General features: G+C 46.9%; 1 protein-coding gene across 1 annotated transcript in view; it reads left to right on the forward strand.

Annotated features, from left to right (window-relative positions):
* Window positions 1-18,089, forward strand: part of PLG (plasminogen) — a 372,393-nt gene that overhangs the window by 249,350 nt on the left and 104,954 nt on the right. Inside the window, exons 12-13 of the mRNA XM_069607701.1 lie at window positions 16,047-16,085; window positions 16,396-16,544. Of these exons, the coding sequence (XP_069463802.1) occupies window positions 16,047-16,085; window positions 16,396-16,544 (188 nt within the window). The remainder of the gene's footprint in view (window positions 1-16,046; window positions 16,086-16,395; window positions 16,545-18,089) is intronic.

Below are 18,089 nucleotides of genomic sequence, written 5' to 3' on the forward strand. Positions count from 1 at the left end.
ATGTGAGAGTTGTCTCCCCTGGGCCTCTACCTGCCCTGCCAGCTATACCTACTGGACCCTTACCAGGTCCCACACTTAATCCTCAATATATGGAACTAGAAAAAATGAAGCTTGAATTAGAATTCAAAAGAATTAATGCTCAAACCGAACAACGGCACCAAGAACTAAGGCTCAGAGAAATGGAGCTCAACCATGAGCTAGAAATGAAAAAAATTGTCTGTGGAAAGTGCTTCTCTCTCCGAAACCTCTAGGAGTTCCAGTCCCAAAAGAACCCGGATGCCTAAGGAATTGGTGGGTATGTATGAGCCTAAGTTGGATGTATTGGATTGGTTGTGTTTGTTTGAATATAATCATGGGCTCCAGAACATTACAGGAAATGAGTTACTTTCCTGGTTGTTCTCTAGGCTCCCCCCTGTTGGAACTGATGTGGTCATGGGGTTGGGGAGGAGGATAAGAAGGATTATGAATGTGTGAAACTAGCTTTGATAGCTAGATTTGAGAAGACCCCTTCCCAGTACCTTAAGAGGTTTAGGACCCCCAAAAAGCATGATGGTACCCCTTGGGCTACCTGGGTGAGTGAAAGTTTGAAGAACTTAGAGGGATGGATTAAGGGTTACAAGGTGAACACTTATGAGGGAATGAAGAATCTTGTAATGTTGGAGTCAATTTATGATGCCTGCTCTCCTGAGCTCAGACAGCACTAGGCTGATTCAAGGGAATTAGATTCCAGGAAAGTAGCTAAGGCTGCTGACTTGTGGGTTGCCAACAGGGCTACTCACAAGGACTCTGGGGTAACTCAGAAAAAGGATGAAGGGAAACAGTCAAAAAAGGACTCCAAAGAGAATTCTAATAATTCCAATCCCAAAGAGGGCCCTAAACAGAACAATAAGGGTAAACCACAAGGGAAACCAAATCAGAGTAGTGTACCCTCTGGTGGCAAACCAGAAGTAGGTCAGAGCAAGCCACCATTCCAGAAAACATTTGGTAAATGCTTTGTTTGTGGCTCACCTGACCATGTGAAAGGAGATCCCAGATGTAAGGGTAAACCTTCAGGGGTCCAGCTTGTCTCCTTAGCCTTCGCTCCAGAGGAGGAAGTACAAATGGCAAGTGGAAACTTTCTACTGCCGGCTGATGAACCCATTGGAGTCTCAGCCAGTGTTTCTTTAGTGTCTCTGGGTCTGTGGGAACAACATAATTTAGATGTCTATAACTCTATCCCAGATAATACTAAAGTGTATTATAAGGGCAGTGTCCAGGTGAATGGTCAGGAGACCCCTGCCATTAGGGAAACTGGGGCCAGCATAACTGTGGTGGATAAATCGTTTTTCCAGGCTGAGGATGTTGCTAAGGCACCCAAACGCCTCACCAAGTTAGCTGGAGGGCCTGTGCAGATGCTTCCCCAATTACCAGTTCTCATCCAGTGTAATGACATGACTGTGAAGATACCTGTCAGCATACAAAGTGAGGTCTTAGGAAGGGTTCTGTTGGGTAATGACTTGAAAACTCTTGGAGTAGTGTCACATACCCCAGACCTCCTAGTAAAAGGTTACAGGAGCTCACCAGACCAGCAAGGGAGAGAACCATGAAAGGTACTCCCAAGGAGATGATGAAGAAGGATATCACCCCTACTCCACTGGAGTTACAACTTGCTATCATGGAACAAAAAGAAGTAAAGGGGAAACCCAAGACTTCCAAGAAACAGCCAACAGCAAGCACTCCAGTGCTTCCAACAAGGGCTCCCCTGAGGTTGTCCAAAGTTACACCTGTAACTCCACCTCCAGCTGAGGCTGAGAGGGAGGTACAACCCTGTATGGTGGAACTAGACTCTGAAGAAGAGCTAGTGGAAGGCCAGGAACTCATTGGAGATCTGGATCCTGTTGACCATCCTGAGCTGCAGTCTTTACTGGCAGAAGGTGGACCCAACAGGGCAGACTTCAGTAAGGGACAGAGAGAATGTCCAACTCTGGAAGGTCTTCGCCAGCAGGCAGCTTCTCAGGCTGATGGGCAAGAGCCTGGGAAGTATAGGTTGCACTGGGAAGATGGCCTCTTCTACAGTGAACCAACTGAGTCTACACCTGGAGACTACAAGGGGCTTGTGGTACCTCAAGAAAACAGACAACAGTTCTTGCAACTAGCCCATGAGATTCCTTTGGCTGTTCACTTGAGTTTCAAGAAGACCAAGGAAAGGCTCTCACTCTACTTTTATTGGCCAGAAATGGGGGCTGAGGTAGATAAGATTTGCAAGAGCTATCATACCTGCCAGACTTCTGGTAAGGTTGGGTCCAAGAATGTGGCACCTTTAGTGCCTCTCCCAGTTGTGGGAGTCCCATTTGAGAGGGTAGGGATTGACATTGTTGGTCCCCTTGATCCCCCAACCTCCTCAGGCAACAGGTTTATCCTTGTTGTAGTAGACCATGCTACTAGGTACCCTGAGGCAATTCCTATGAGGACTGTTACAGCTCAGGCTGTGGCTAAGGCCCTCCTTGGTATTTTCTACCAGAGTTGGGTTTCCTAAGGAAGTAATCTCTGACAGGGGGTCAAATTGTATGTCCCACTACATGAAAGCCATGTGGAAAACCTGTGGAGTTACTTACAAATTCTCTACCGCCTACCACCCTCAGACAAATGGGTTGGTAGAAAGGTTCAACAGAACCATGAAGAGCATGATAGGTGCTTTAGAGGATCCCCTTAAAAGAAAGTGGGACCTTCTATTGCCATGTCTTCTCTTTGCTTATAGAGAAGTTCCTCAGGAGGGAGTAGGTTATTCTCCCTTTGAACTTCTCTATGGCCATCCGGTCAGAGGTCCATTGGCCCTGATCAAGGAGGGGTTGGAGAGTGCTCCTTCCCCCAAGCCAGTCAGAGTGACTGACTATGTGATAGGTCTCCGCAGGAGAATGTCACAAATGATGGCAGAAGCTAGTGATAACCTGAAAGCTGGACAAGCCCTGGTCAAGCATTGGCATGACCAGAAGGCTAACATGGTTGAGTTCACTCAAGACCAGCTTGTTCTAGTTATAATCCCAACAAGGCAGAGGGCCTTGCAAGATAAATGGATGGGACCCTTCAAGGTTGTGGGTAAACTTGGAGAGGTGAACTATCTGGTGGACTTGGGCAATCCCAAGGAGGCTCCTAGAGTCGTCCACACCAACCGACTAAAGGCGTATGTCTCCAGACCTGAAGTAGGAGCCTTGCTTCTAGCTTCAACAGAAGAGGAAGAAGAGAGCGAAGCTCTACCTGATCTCCTCAGAGGCTTACCCTTGGATGAAAAGATTGAAGGAGTAAATCTCTCTTCAAATCTGACACCTGAGCAACAAGAAGAGTGCAAAGCCATGTTAAATCAGTTTGCCTCTCTGTTCTCACTTTCACCAGGATTAACCCCTTGGGGACAGCATGATATACTCACTGGTGACTGTCTGCCAGTCAAAAGCAGAGGATATAGAATGTCAGAAAATGTAAGGACCCGCATCAAAGGGGGGGTCAAGGAGATGCTTGATCTCGGGTTAATGAAGCCCTCTACTAGCCCATGGTCTAGCCCAGTTGTGTTAGTACCAAAGGCAGGATCCAAAGAATTGAGATTCTGTGTGGACTATAGAGCTCTTAATGCAGTCACCAAGACTGATGCCCACCCTTTGCCAAGGACAGATGAGTTGGTGGATAGACTTGGTTCAGCCAAGTTCCTCAGCACATTTGACCTTGCGTCAGGCTATTGGCAAACAGCCCTGACAGACCATGCCAAAGAGAAACCTGCATTTTCTACCCCAGTTGGCTTATACCAATTTAAGGTTATGCCTTTTGGATTGAAGAATGCACCTGCTACATTCCAAAGAATGGTGAACCAGGTTCTGAATGGGATGGAGGACTTCTGCATGGCATGCTTGGATGACATTGCAGTATTCAGCCAATCCTGGGAAGAACATGTGAACCACTTAGGGTATGTTTTGCAAGCTCTTGGACAGGCCAATCTGACCATAAAGGCAAGTAAATGCCAAATTGGTCAGAGTAAGGTGGTCTACCTTGGGCATGAGGTAGGAGGTGGAGAAATAAGGTCTTTGATCAGTAAGATTGAAGCTGTGCAAAATTGGACGACACCTACTTCTCAAACCCAGGTGAGAACCTTCCAAGGCCTCACTGGGTATTACAGGAATTTCATTGAGAACTATGGGACCATAGCTTCTCCACTGAATGTGATCTCCTCTCCAAAATTCCCTAAGAAGGTCAAATGGAATGAGCAATGCAATCAGGCCTTTGAAAACCTGAAGAAAGCTCTTTGCCAAGCACCAGTATTGAGAGCTCCTGACTATCACCAAACTTTCATTGTGCAGACAGATGCTTCTAATGTAGGTATAGGTGCAGTCCTTAGCCGACTGGATGAGAAGGGTAGGGAGCACCCCATTTGCTTCATCAGTAGAAAACTAAAGGATCCTAGACAAGGTGGGCAACAATAGAAAGAGAATGCTTTGCTATTGTGTGGGCATTGAAGAAGTTTAGGCCATACTTGTATGGTTCTACTTTTGTCATTCAGACTGACCACTAACCCTTGAGATGGTTAATGCAAATGAAGGGAGAAAATCCAAAACTATTGAGATGGTCAATCTGCTTGCAAGGGTTTGATTTCACCATTGAGCACAGGTCAGGGTGTCACCATCAAAATGCTGATGGACTCTCTAGGGTGTATGTCATCGACTAGAGGTATGAGGTTCATCCAGGAGTGGATTAAATCCTCCTGTCCCTTAGTCTGGGGGGGCGAGTGCTAGGGAGAATTCTCTATAAGGCTAATTTCCCAAACCTAGTGAGTCCCCCAGCAGCTTTGCTGGATTTTTGGGGTTTATTTTTTTCTCTCCTGTTAAGAGTGAGACTCTTTTACTCCCACTCTTAGACATGATTTGAGGTGTTCCTTTATCTTTCCATTTGTTTTATGGGCTATAGGGTCTTTTACTCCATAGGGTCTCATGTGTTTGTGATGTGGGTTACACAGCACCCACCGTGCCGTAACCCAGGGGTGTTGTAGCGACCCCCCAACATAGACTCCATACCCTGGGACTGACTACTGTCTCCCAGGGCATGTAAAGTCACCATTGGCTTTACTAGTCCCAAATTATGAACAGAAACCAGTACAAACCATCATATTGTGGATGTACTGGTCGGGGCAATTCGATTGCCCCGGGGTCTGTTGTTCGAGGGGGCACGTCTCCGTCCCCCCTGATCGAGTTTTGGCTGGTGGCAGTGGATACTACTTTTTATATTCGACCGCAAATGTATCTCTATGGGATTTTCCCATTGTTCGAGGCTACCAACTTTAATTATTTAATTCTCATAGCCTCGAACATACTGCCGGTTTATTTAATTAATATTAATTCACTCGTTGGTATTTTTTGCCAGAACTCGATTCTAAAATGGCGTTTGTGTTCTCTTCTGTGACTCCAACCCAATTCGAGCCCTTTGTTCCACTTTTTGGTGGGCTTCGCCACAGAAGCCTCCAAAAGTGGTGCCACTCTGTCTGGGTACCTAAGGGGGTGTGGGAGGGGGTTTAGGCACCCTGGACTGAGTTACCTTGGTAACTGAAGTCGCACTCTTGTGTGATTGGCCCAAGTGGTGAGCCGGCCGGCTCACCACTTAGCATGTTTGATTGACAGCTAGGCTGAGTGAATGGGGGTGTGCTGCATAAAAGCAGGGCTTTGGGGACTGGAACCTCAGAAGTCACCACAGGACCTATGAATCTGAGGAGGGAGAAGCTGAGCTGACCTGCAATGATGACACCACCGGTGGAGCCCTGCAGAACTGTCTCACCACTTTTCCCGACGACAGAGGAGATCTCCAGTCCGGAGAGTCTTCTTCCTTTGACTGGTGGGGATAACCAGTTTTGCCTTCTCTTCACCTTCGTGGAGCATCTCGTGGCCGCCTTGTCCGTGCCAAGCACCCCGGCAACCTGAATACCACGGTTTACCACTACCGCGAAGAGAAGGGTAATACCTTTTAACCGAAGAACTCTGCGGCTGGTTTCTTCCCTGGCACTACAACGACCTTCATCTTTCCTCCACGGTGAGACCTCTTCTTCCTCTGGACGAAACACCGACTTGCACCTGCTGCCAGGAACAACTGCCCCCGCTGGAGCTTCCTTCACACTTAAGGTACTGTGTCCCACATGGCTTCCCTTGCGACAGATCGTTCGGGGTGACAGTAAAGCCTCGACTTTCTAACCTGGGCTAGCCTTGGACAACCTAGCTAACTTTTCCTGACTTTAATTTCATCCTTTTTGTGCGAACTATCTACAAGACTCTTTAGGCATAACCCCACTGTGTGAACCTGGACCCCTCCTGCTTGCTCTCTCCAAGAGTGGGCCTTGATATGATATGATATGATATGATATGGCATTTGTAACGCGCCTATACACAAGTGTTTCAAGGCGCGACGAGGCAGGGAGGGGGGAACAAGGGGAGACAGACAACGATCCTACTAGGCCAGGTGTCATTCTGACCGCGCAAGTGCATGGGTGGGGGGGACAGGAAAAGGGCAAGGGGGAAGGGAGAGGGGAAAGTGCAATACAGGGTCAGTAATGAAAGAGGGCCAGCTAGTGGCAAGTGCAAGATAAGTGCAGAACAAGTGCTGGGAGGGGGGCTGTAGGGATACAGAGACAGTCCCACAGTGCAGGGGTAGCAAGGAAGGCAGTGCAGGGGAGAGTAGCAGGGCCAAGGACCAAGGTTAGTGAGTGGCCCAGTTGCTGATTCAGTACAGTATCATTGGTTTAGCAGGGGAGAGGGGGAGAGAAAGCAGAAGCAAAGAGGAAGGTTTTGAGGTGCTTCCGGAACCGGAGATGGTTCTCCTCAAGTTTCAGGGAGGCAGGAAGGCTGTTCCAGAGGGAGGCCCCTGCTGCGGAGAGAGATCTCCCCCCAACTTGTTGCTTGGAGAAGCGGCTGACACTGAGGGAGTTGGAGGCGGAAGAGCGAAGTGCTCGAGAAGGAAGATATTTAGGAAGGGAGAGTTGAAGGTATTTTGGCCCCAGAAGGCCTTGTGGACAATGCAAAGGGTTTTGAACTTAATCCTCACAGCCACAGGGAGCCAGTGTAGCGCTTTCAGTCCTGGAGAGATACGGTCCCTGGGCTTGAGGCCAAGGACAAGTCTCGCAGTCCTGTTCTGGATAAGTTGCAGAGGGTGGAGAGTAGAGGCAGGCAGATTTAGATAGAGGCTGTTACAGTAGTCCAGCTTAGAGAGAACCAGGGCTCTGGAGACAGTGAGCTTCTGGGGGAAGGAGAGGAAAGGAAGGATACCTCTGAGGAGGTGCAGCTGGTAGTGTGACTTCTTAGAAACGTCCGAAATGTGAGGAGAGAAGGAGAGTGTGGAGTTGAAGATGACCCCGAGGTTTTTTGCCTTGCAGGTAGGAACAGGAGGAGGGCCAAGAGAGGCCGGCCAGAGAGCTGCAGGGAAGGAGGGAGTGGGTGTGCCGATGAGTAGAATCTCAGTCTTACTGGCATTAAGGCAGAGGTCGTTGGCGGCACACCATTCCTGGATAGCAGAGAGACAGTCAGAGATGAGGGAAGGAGAAGAGGAGGCCGAGGGTAGCCTGAAAATGAGCTGGGTATCATCCGCATAGCACTGAAAGTTGGGGCAGAAAGCAGAGATGCGGTGGGTGAGAAGTGCCAGATACTGGTTAAACAGCCAGGGGGAGAGGTTAGAACCCTGGGGGACACCACAGGTAGAGAAAAAGATATCAGACAGGAAAGACCCCAGTTGGACCTGGGAGGGTTGATTAGAGAGGAAAGAGGTCAGCCAAGCCAGAACCAGACCAGTGATACCCAGGTTATCACGGAGACGGTTGAGCAGGATGGTATGGTTGACAGTATCAAAGGCAGAAGAGAGGTCAAGTAAAATGAGAACACATGGAATATTAGAGTCAAGGTTTGAGAGCAGGTCCTCACGGATGTTCAGGAGAGCAGTTTCCGTGCCTCTGGCAGCTCTGAAGCCAGACTGATGGTCATGAAGGCTACCAACAGATTCAGCATGGAGATTAAGCTGGGAGATGGCAAGTTTCTCCAGGAGCTTGCCCAGGAAAGGAGTGATAGAGATAGGGCGATAGTTAGCTGGGCATGACGGGTTGGAAGAGGGTTTCTTAAGAAGAGGATGCACAAGGGAGTGCTTGAGAGGGGATGGGAAGACTCCAGAGGCGAAGGAGTGATTGCAGAAGTCAACAAGGGCAGGAGCCAAGGAGTCGATGTGGTCCTTAATAGTTTTGGAGGAGCAGGGGTGGACCTGTGCTGACGAGACTTTCATAGATCAGACTTGTCTCAAAACCTCATCAGCGGAAAAAAGGGGAAAGGCAGAGAATGAGAGAGGAGGTGTGGCTGCAGAAGGGCCAGAGGATGGGCAGGGAATAAAGGGGGGGAGGTGATGGGAGGAGAGTGAGGACAGGATGTCTTGAGTTTTAGAAATGAAGTGAGAGGCCAGTGCCGTACAGAGGGCCTGGGAGGGGACAGGAGAGGTATAGACTGCAGCAGGGTTGGCCAGCTCCTTGCAGATTTTAAAGAGTTCAGCCGAATTGTTAGATGCCGCAGTGATGCGGGCTTGGATAAGGGCTCTCTTCTTGGTGAGAACGGAGAGCCGGTATTGCCTTTGGAGCAGGCGACAGGCCAGTTTGCAATTGACTTCCTGGCTCTCCAGTAGAACTCTGCCTATCCTGCCTTACTGTGGTTCTTTTTAAAAAGTATTTAAACTTGTGTGCTTCCTTAACTCTGCCTTTTTCCCTCCCTTTCTTTATAACTTATTAGAGGGTCATCTTATGTTAAGCGCTCACCTCTGTCTGAAAATAAGTGGTGTTTCTCACTAAGACTTGTCTAATAAGTGAATAGGGTTGTATATATATGATAGTGACTGTGTGCTGAATTTACTTACCTCGTTTTTGCTAGTGTAAATCCCAAGTGTGTCTTTAAATAAATAATTATATACTTTTACACCAAAGCTCTGGTCAGTGTTTGTTTGTGCTACTGTGTCGCTGTACCTATTGTGTATACTCTGCATACTGCCTAACTCTTCTTGAGGGAAGTCTGACTGCTCAGCCACAGCTACCAAGTGAATCTGTGTGGTACAGACTGCTACCAAGTGGGTTTACTGCCAAACACCTGTAGTCTTAAATCTTTTGCAGTGGTCCCTAAGGGAACTGCACAGGTTTCTGCCTAACAAGGACAAATCAGGTGGGTTGCAGACAAGTTAAAGGTACAGATACAGCACAAGGCTGTCAGCTCAAATCAGGTAAGTTACAGACCAGTTAAAGTTAAAAATACAGCAAAAAGGCTGCCAGGTCAAATCAGGTAAAATGCCAACAAGTTAAAGTTACAGATACAGCACAAGGCTGCCAGCTAATGTCAAACACCTTTAAGGCCGCACCAGGGGTACTGCAGCCACATCAGTGGAACAGGGCATTGTGGTCATAGTAGTATTTTACATTTAGTTACACAGCAATATGGATTAGTGACAAACACTGGTACGGCTGCGTCAGGGGTACTGGGGCCACATCAGTGGAGCAGGGCATAGTGGTCATAGTAGTATATTACAATTAGTTACAAAGCAATATGGATGAGTGAAAAAAATCAGCAAGGCCGCGCCAGGGGTACTGGGGCCACATCGTTGGAGCAGGGCATAGTGGTCATTGTATGTGCACTACAGGTTCATGATAGGTGGTGGAGGAAATGGTAGGAGGGTAATTACTAAGACGAGTACAAGCGATAATTAATTGCGCGAGATGGTGATCAGGAAAACATGCATGAGTAGAACAGAGTCAGAGTTGGTAAAGCAAAGAGAGATCAGCAACTTTACCAATAGTGTGGGGGAGCTTTTAGTGAAAGGCTAGATGTTTGCCATCTGGGCTGCCGCGTCATTTGTCTCCTTGACTTGCACGCAGGCACAGTAACTGTGCAGGGTAGGTGAGTGGAAGGCGCTGCAATGTGGATGTAGGCGCGAGATCTACTTTGCTTAGTGAGGCCTCACTGAGAGACACTAGAGCATAGGGGTGCAAAGTGGTTAGGGGTAAGAGGTGGGGTTTAAAAATGAAGCGGAGCAGGTTACGTGAAGGCAATGGCTACCAGAGGCCAGGCTCTGTTTACCTTGTAAGAAAGCAGATGGTGATTGAAAGTTTGTTGCTTTGTGCATATCCGATTCTGATGGTGCATTGTGCATGATGAGCAGGACTGATGTGTGGTTTAAATCCCATCTGGTCTAAAGGATGGTGCTCCGGTTGCGTTGTACATGCCCAGACAGGCCCAGACAGGGGTCTGCAGCCTTGCTTGCCTACCTTTCTCATTTGCCGGCTTCATCTTCCGACAGATTAATGGGTATATATTTGAGTTGCCCTCAGGCCAATCAGGTTGGAGGGTTTTGGAGGTCCTCCTGTGGTCAATTCCAGCCCAGGCAGGGTTTGGGTTCACAGCAGCAGCCATCTTGCTGTGGAGCTTCGGCTCACACACAGCATTGGGAGGCAATGCGGCCAGGTGGGAAGGAATGGCCCTTCAATGCTCGCAACGGTGGTTAAGTGAGTCTAAGGCCCAGAAAGGGGTCTGCAGCCTTGCTCACCTGCCTTTCTCGTGTACTGGCTTTATCTTCCGGCTGGTTGCTGGATCTATATTTGGGTTGCCCTCTGGCCAATCAGGTCAGAGGGTGTTGGCGGTCCTCCTGTCGTCGAGTCCAGCCCAGGCTGGAGCTGGGGTCACAGCAGCTGTGGTAGCTCAGGCAATTGTAAGGCAGCTGTTTGGGCAGAGGAAGGGTCTGGATGCATTTATTAGTTTAGTAGTGTAGGAGACAGAACAGGCGATGGAATTCACTTGCCGTGTGAGTGAGAGCATAGCATCCAGGTAAACTCCCAGTGTCTTCACTGAAAGTGAAATGAGGATCGGGGTGCCATCAAAGTATGAAGGAGTACTATTGGGCATTAAGCATCTTAATCACCGCTGGGGGACCCACCAAGGGGATCTCTGTCTTTTCGTCTTTCAGGCAAAGGCAGTGTGTAGTCATCCAGGCCATGCAGACAGAATTTAGAGAGGAGGAGTCTTCATGGTAGTTTCCAGAGAGGGGGAGTTGAATTTGTTTATCATCTGCATAATTTGTGTAGGATATGCCGAGAGAGTCTAGAAGGAGGAATAGAGGTTTTCTGAAGATATTGCGCGAGGTTGGTGATACACAGGACCTTGCAGTACACTGCAGGTGATGGGTTACAAGCGGGCACTGGTGTTCTCGGCAAATACTTTGATGGATCTTTCACCCAGGAAGAAAGCGATCCAAGTTATGGCCTCTGGTGAGAAGTTAACTGCAGAGATTAGGTTGGGGCAGAGGTTTTTGTGCTCCACCACATCAAAAGCAGCCGATAGATCAAGGAGTAGCAGTAGGACAGGGTTGCCCTCGTCCCTGATCTCAATGAGCTGGTTCTTCAAGTACAGTAGTGCTGATTCTGTCCCATGGCCTGGGCGGAACCCCAATTGGCGCATACCCAGGATGTGATTGGATTCTAGATAATGCTGAATTTGCAGATATGCAGCACTGTCTAAGACTTTCAGTAAGAAAGGGACTGTTGTGATGAGGTGTTAGTTCGTCAGAATCATAGGGTCTAGTTAGGGTTTTTTAATAAGAGGGATTACCCATGCTTTCTTGAGGCTAGTGGGGACTATACCGGTGAAAAAGGAGGCATTGATAAAGGAGGCAATGAGAGGCACCAGGACCTCAGAGCAGTCCTTTATGAGGATCACAGGGCAGATTTAACATGGTTTTGACTTCGGCTTCTGAGATGTTAGCGAAGTGGAAAATAGGCGGGTCTTGCTGATTGGTAGGGAGATGGCGTGACTGTAGAAGACAGGCAAGTAGATATGAGCAGGGATTGCTTTAGGTCAAGTTTTCTTTGAAGGGTATCATTTTTGGCAAGCAAGGGGTTTTGAATGTTAGTGCGCCATAGTTCATCTTTGGTGCTAGTGACAGGGGGGTTGGAAGGGGTTTCAAGTTCCCTGAGGATGGTGAAGATCTACTGGGTGCTGGACTTGGGCTTTTTTGATGATTCAGGCATTATAAGTGGTTGAATTAGCAAGACGGATTGCTTGTTTATAATAATTGGCTGCTGTAGTGAATACCAGCTTCTTAGCTTGTGTAGGTGACATTTTCATTCGGCTTTTGCTAGCCGTTTTTTTACACTGAGCTCTTGAACGGCTGGAGTGAACCAAGAGTTTCTATGAACTCACTGTTTGGATTTGCGTAGCATTAACGGGGCAATAGCATCACTGGCTGCAGTCAGAGTTTCAGAGTACAGGTCGGCAAGTGCAATAGGTTCTGTGGAATCAGGAGCCTCTGGTAGGAGTGTGCTGAGCAAGTGGGCAATACGCTCCTTAGTGAGGTTTCTGGAACTGCAGACCAATGTAGGGGGCAGTGAGAGTGGGGCAAGTTTGGTGTGTCTGATGGGTGAGATTGTGAAGTGTGCAATGTGGTGGTTTGACCATGGGCATGGGCCGTTAGTGCATACAGAGACATGGCAGTTGAGGTCTGCAATCCAGCCCAGGATGCGCCCTTTGATATGAGTGGGGGGCTCACACAGTGTATGAAGCCTAGAGCACTAAGCAAGTTGGCTACAGATTTGTCTGTTGAGTTGGTCGGGTCATTGTATCCCAAGTTAAGGTCCCCAAGGAGGATCGTTTTAGAGGTGGACTTTATATGGGCACCCAAGGTACGATGGAGATTCTGTTTGAAGGTGGGAGCTGGGTCTGGGGGTGGTAGATGGTGTCAAGATTGATGGTCAGTTTGACAGAGAGGGTATTGCAGTTGTCATTTAATGTAATACTGAATTCTCTAATGGGCAAGGAGTCTCCTGCTATTAGTGCCACTCCTCCACCTCTGGCATTGGGTCTGTCATCAGAAGATGGTAAAGCTCAACAGGACATGGGCCTGATGCGCTACGTAGCCACGTTTCCATGACAGCTAGGATGTCAAGGTTTAGAACAATGATGAGATCTAGCATTGACATGCGCACAATGTAGTGGTGGCATGATCAAAGTCTGTTTTATTTGGCTGGATGAAGTCTTGGTTATTTGCTCTGGGACTTGTATTGCCTGGTTGATAATAGGGCTGCTGGTGGAAGTGTTTTGCATGATGGATGAGTTCAAGCCTTGCTATGGGTGGTATTCATTGCTGCTGGAAGGTTTGGGGAGGCGGCGGTGGGGTAGGGTAATGGACTTGATTGAGTGCAGCCCCTTTTAAGGGCATTCTGCTTAGAACTCGACCTAGGGGTGGTGGAAGTATGTTCACCAAGGCAAGCGATTCTTGTCACTGTGGGTTGAGGGTGGGTGACAAATTGAGAGCATGAGGTTTGGCAATGGAATCTAATGTTCTTGGTAGCCATGTAGAGTCAGGTCCAGGAGGACCCATTGACTATATGGCCCGCTGTCTCAGATGGGCATTTCTTACCTCGGTCACTGGGGGCTGAGAAGGATAGGACAAGCAATAGGCTTTATGACTGGGTGTGACTGGGTGTGTTACTGGTGTGCTTCCTCAGATGCGCATTTCTTGCGTCAGTGGCTGTTGGCGGAGAACGGCAGGACATCCTATGTGGTCGTAGAAGGGGGAGATTTTTCTTGTGGGGGTAGTTAGAGTAAGTGCAGAGTTATCACCAGAGGGTTAGGCGTTGTAGCACTGTTGTAATTGTAATTGGTTATTTATAACGCGCTTAATACCCAGAGGTTTCTAAGCGCAGACCTGGGAATCGAACCTGTGTTGCTCCGTGTTGTCTTGCTTCCAAGGCGAGCACGTTGCCCCAGAGCTATCCTCCCAAGACTATGTGGAGATAGCATCTTAGAACTATACAGTTGCTTGGCTACAGTTGCTGTGGCTGAGATGCCAGTATGAGGATTGTGTATGATTTTGCCATGGACACAGATTTGATACCTCTGGTAGGTAAGATGATTGTGGAGTATATCATGTGAATATAGCCGGCAGGCTGGAAAACAGTGATTTATGGGAGTTAACTTGATTGGAGAATTGAGGAGCACTGTAAGTGGACATGCGTCCCCGCCAGATAGAGTAAATGTCGGCTGGGCATGGCTCTGGACAGCGGGTGGGCACAACGAATTGTATTTTATGATGGTTCAAAGGCAGCCGGGCTGGAGGGAGGGGCTAGGTCTGGGTGTGGGGATAAATGGGGCGCACATAAAGCGCAGCAATTTCACAGATGGGGCTTTACTTTAATGTGAGTATTGGTAATGCATTAGAGAAGTTATGGGCTTACCTTCACATGAATTAGTATCAGTATATCTTGGTGCCAGTAGCAGAGGGATGTTTGCGCTGGAACAGCCCGGGGGGATCCAGATATAGTGGATATCAGCATTTTGTATATTGCATCATCAGGTATCAAGGCAGCCGTGACGGCAACCATGGCTAGACAGGGCCAGACAGGGGCTCAAGTATCAGCCTTAAAAGGTGGCCTTTACAGGGGGCCAGCTCCCTAGAGGAAGTCTACTTTATGGGCAGTGCATCCAATCTGATGCAAGCGTAAGCAGGCTCTCAGGCGGACTCACATCTGGAGGGCTTGTCGATGCATTCAGGTCGGCCATTTTGAAATGGCATTCGGCACACTTGATTTATAGCCCAACGGGGCTTGCCAGCTGTGAGGGAACACACAAAGGGGTTCTTGTGAGCACTCCAATGCTCCAATGTTACTCAAAAAGGGCCATATATCCATCCTCAGCTCTGTTGTAATTGGGTTTTTGGAATCATTGTACTTTTTTGTTTCTATTTAGATGAAGAGTGTTTTTGTACAAATGTTTTTAAAGGGGTAGTTCACTCAAAAATGTTATTGTTTAAACAGATGGGCCACAATAAAAAAAAATATAATAAAACAAAAACAAAAAAAAAAATATATATATATATATGTATGGGGTCATCTATTTTGTGAAAAGAAGCAGCCTCCTCTGTTCATGTTAAGCTCTGCTCACGTGGCACGAATCAAGCAAAATCCCCCTACTGGGAGATTTTGCTTGCTGCTGCCAGAGAGCAGAGCTTAACATAAAGAGAGGAGACCGCCACAGTAATTGCATTGACTTTGACTTTCATTTTACATTTTCTGTGCTCCCCAAGCCCAGGGAAGCACAGAAAACGTAACATGAAATGCACAGCAATTATAAATATTTCGCCGGCTGCCGACAGAGCTTCCATAATTGCTGTGACTGTGTTTTCAAGTTTCCTGAGCACAGGAAACTGAAAATGAAAGTTGCAGCAATTATGAGTACTCTGCCGGCATCCGGCAAAGTATGCATAATTGCTGCAACATTTGTTTTAAGCCTCCTGGGCTCCCCTGGTTCTTCAGAGCCTGGGGGACTTACAACGAAAGTCACAGCAATTATAAATACAACAACGTTGTATTTTTAATTGCCAGTACTTTCGCTTTGAGTCTTCCGGGACACGGGAGCCCAGGAGACTCAATATGAAAGGTGCAGCAATTATAAATACAACCACATTGTATTTATAATTGCCAGTACTTTCACTTTAGTTCTCCCGGGCCCCCCGTACCGAAGGAGCCCGGGAGACTTTAAACGTAAGGGACGGCAATTATAAATATCTTGCTGCACACCGGTTATGGTGGGCAACAAGGTTATTATGATTGCCAGGACTTTCGGTTTAAGTCTTGTGGGCTCCTCCGGGTCGGGGGAGCCCGGGAAAGTGGGCAAAATGAAAATAAAAACACTTACCTGGGGTTTTTACTTTATTATTGCTGCGAGAGCAGAGCTTAACATAAGCACGGGAGGCTCATTCATTTCACAAAATGGGTGCCTCCTATTGCTTAAAATGTTGGACTTTGAACCTCATGTCCTTAACATTTTACATAGGAACTTTCTTTAAAAATGTTTGTTATACATATTTTTGAATATGGCCCATATTTTTAAACAATAGCATTTTTTAGTCAATAATAATTGAGTCAACTGCCCCTTTAACATATTTCATGTTCAATGTTCTATATTTATACCAAATTTGCATGCATCCAAAATCAGGGATCTGATCTGATCAACACTGTCTTTCCTTTGCTTGCATTGAAACAGAGACGCCACCACCACCACCAAATGCCAATGACCCTTCAGGTAAGAAGCGCAATTCCCAGATCTGATCTAGACACTTCTGTTTTATTGGGTTTATTAGACTCTTGTCGAGAGTGAATATTTTACTAACTACAGCATGCAGATGATACAGAGGAGATACGATTGCCCTTTTAGCATGTACTAACACCATGACCATGGAAATGGGTGCATGAGCCATTCGATTTAGATTGCTCTTACATAAAAATTATTTCTAAAAAATGTTTCGAAAGGTGCCTAAAAATCCTGGCATCCCCAAGCAGACATCTGAGACAGGAATGTATGTTTGTGCTCTTGTTCCTCTCTTGCCTTCCAGAATGTAGGACAGGCAACGGTGTAAACTATCGAGGGCGGATGTCAACAACTGCTGGCCGGCACATATGTCAAGCCTGGAGTGCTCAATATCCTCAGACACATTCAAGCTTCACACCACAGACGCACCCGGATGCAGACCTCGCTGGCAATGTAAGCCATTCCTTTCATCACTTGGCATTACCTTGGTTATTTCTAGGTTGTTCATACTTTGTGGCAACTGTTCCCTAAAACTATGCACCTCCAGTGTAATCCCTATCTTTCACCACAATATCACCAGCTTGCTCTGAGATTGTACAGCATTTTCATATTTGTATAAATGTGACACCTTGCTCACTCTAATTTCCCCCAAATCAGAGCAAAGCGCATGTAGGGTGACTTGTTGCCCTAGTGGGCCGCTGCAATGCATTTCAGACCAAAGTGTACCTTTTGGTGCCAGAGTTGTACTAATTTGACATTGTCACTATTTATGGCAGAGACAAGGAAAGACTGATGGAATTCTGCTCAAAATAGCACACAATTGCTCATCAGCTAAGAAGCCTGTCCTCAAGCATTCCAAATATTTTTAGTAACTGAGTGCGAGACTCAGTGTTTGGGTGTGTAAGTGAATGAGTGTGAGTATTTGATTAAGTTAATGAGCAATTACGTAAGTGAGCGAGTGCATTTACAGACCGCCTACTCATGGATAAAGTGGCAGGAAGTAGCTGGTGAAGTGACTTTGGGAGGAGACGAAAAATGATCTCAGAGAGCCAGCAAGTGAACAGGTGGTATTAGCCTTTCTTCGATACACAGCAGTGCAGTGCCTGCTTGCCTCATCCTGAGCACATACTCTCCATATCTTCAAAGGTTTGCATGGGGCAAGAAACTGAATTTCCGTGACCACCTGTCCCATGCACTCCGCCATACATATCCGCATGCATTTATGTAAGCTTGACATTTTCATGATGGCACAAATGCATTAAATTCGTATGGAATCTGCGTGCCTTTTACACCAGCTAATATACTGCCTGCCTTGTGCAAATGGCCGACAACAGTTACTCCCTATGCATTACGTATTCCAAAAGAAAGGCATAACGGCCAATTAGTCTGCTTTTCACACCTTTTTGCTCTTCAAAGTGGAACTTGATATTGATATTGATTGATATTGATATTTTATTTGTATCGCGCTCGTACACAAGTGTTCAGAGCGCGAAAATGCCAAAAATTGCCTGGAGGGGACATGCAAATAGAGACTACACACCCCACTCATTTTACAGGGACTGAAAAATGACCCTCCCGTCCCATACAACAATGTCATTGTTGATTTTCTTATAAGAATCTTATCAGAATCTTAAAAGATCTTACATAAATCCTACTTCAAACTTATAAGGTTTTATTTTAAAAAAGTAAGTTCTTATGATTGCTTTGAAAAGCCTCCACGTTTCTCACAAGTTCTTATTGGTTTTTTATAAAGAAAAAATGTTTTAAAAAAACAACCAATTAAGCGAGTTATGAGAATCTTATAAGGCATGTTACTGTGTATATGGGATTCTGTTATTATCAACTAGCTTAGCAAACACGTGTTGTGTTCGCTGGCCTTTATTCAATGGCTTGGTAGAAGACAGGCCAACAGACAGTTGTAAAAACCTAGTCAAGGATTGTTATTGATATTTGCTGAGTTCTTTAAGCCCATACAGGATTTCCGAGCTGAATCTACAT

The sequence above is a fragment of the Ambystoma mexicanum genome, chromosome 4q (genome assembly GCF_040938575.1).
Source record: "Ambystoma mexicanum isolate Mex_15411 chromosome 4q, UKY_AmexF1_1, whole genome shotgun sequence".
Classification (NCBI taxonomy): Eukaryota; Metazoa; Chordata; class Amphibia; order Caudata; family Ambystomatidae; genus Ambystoma; species Ambystoma mexicanum.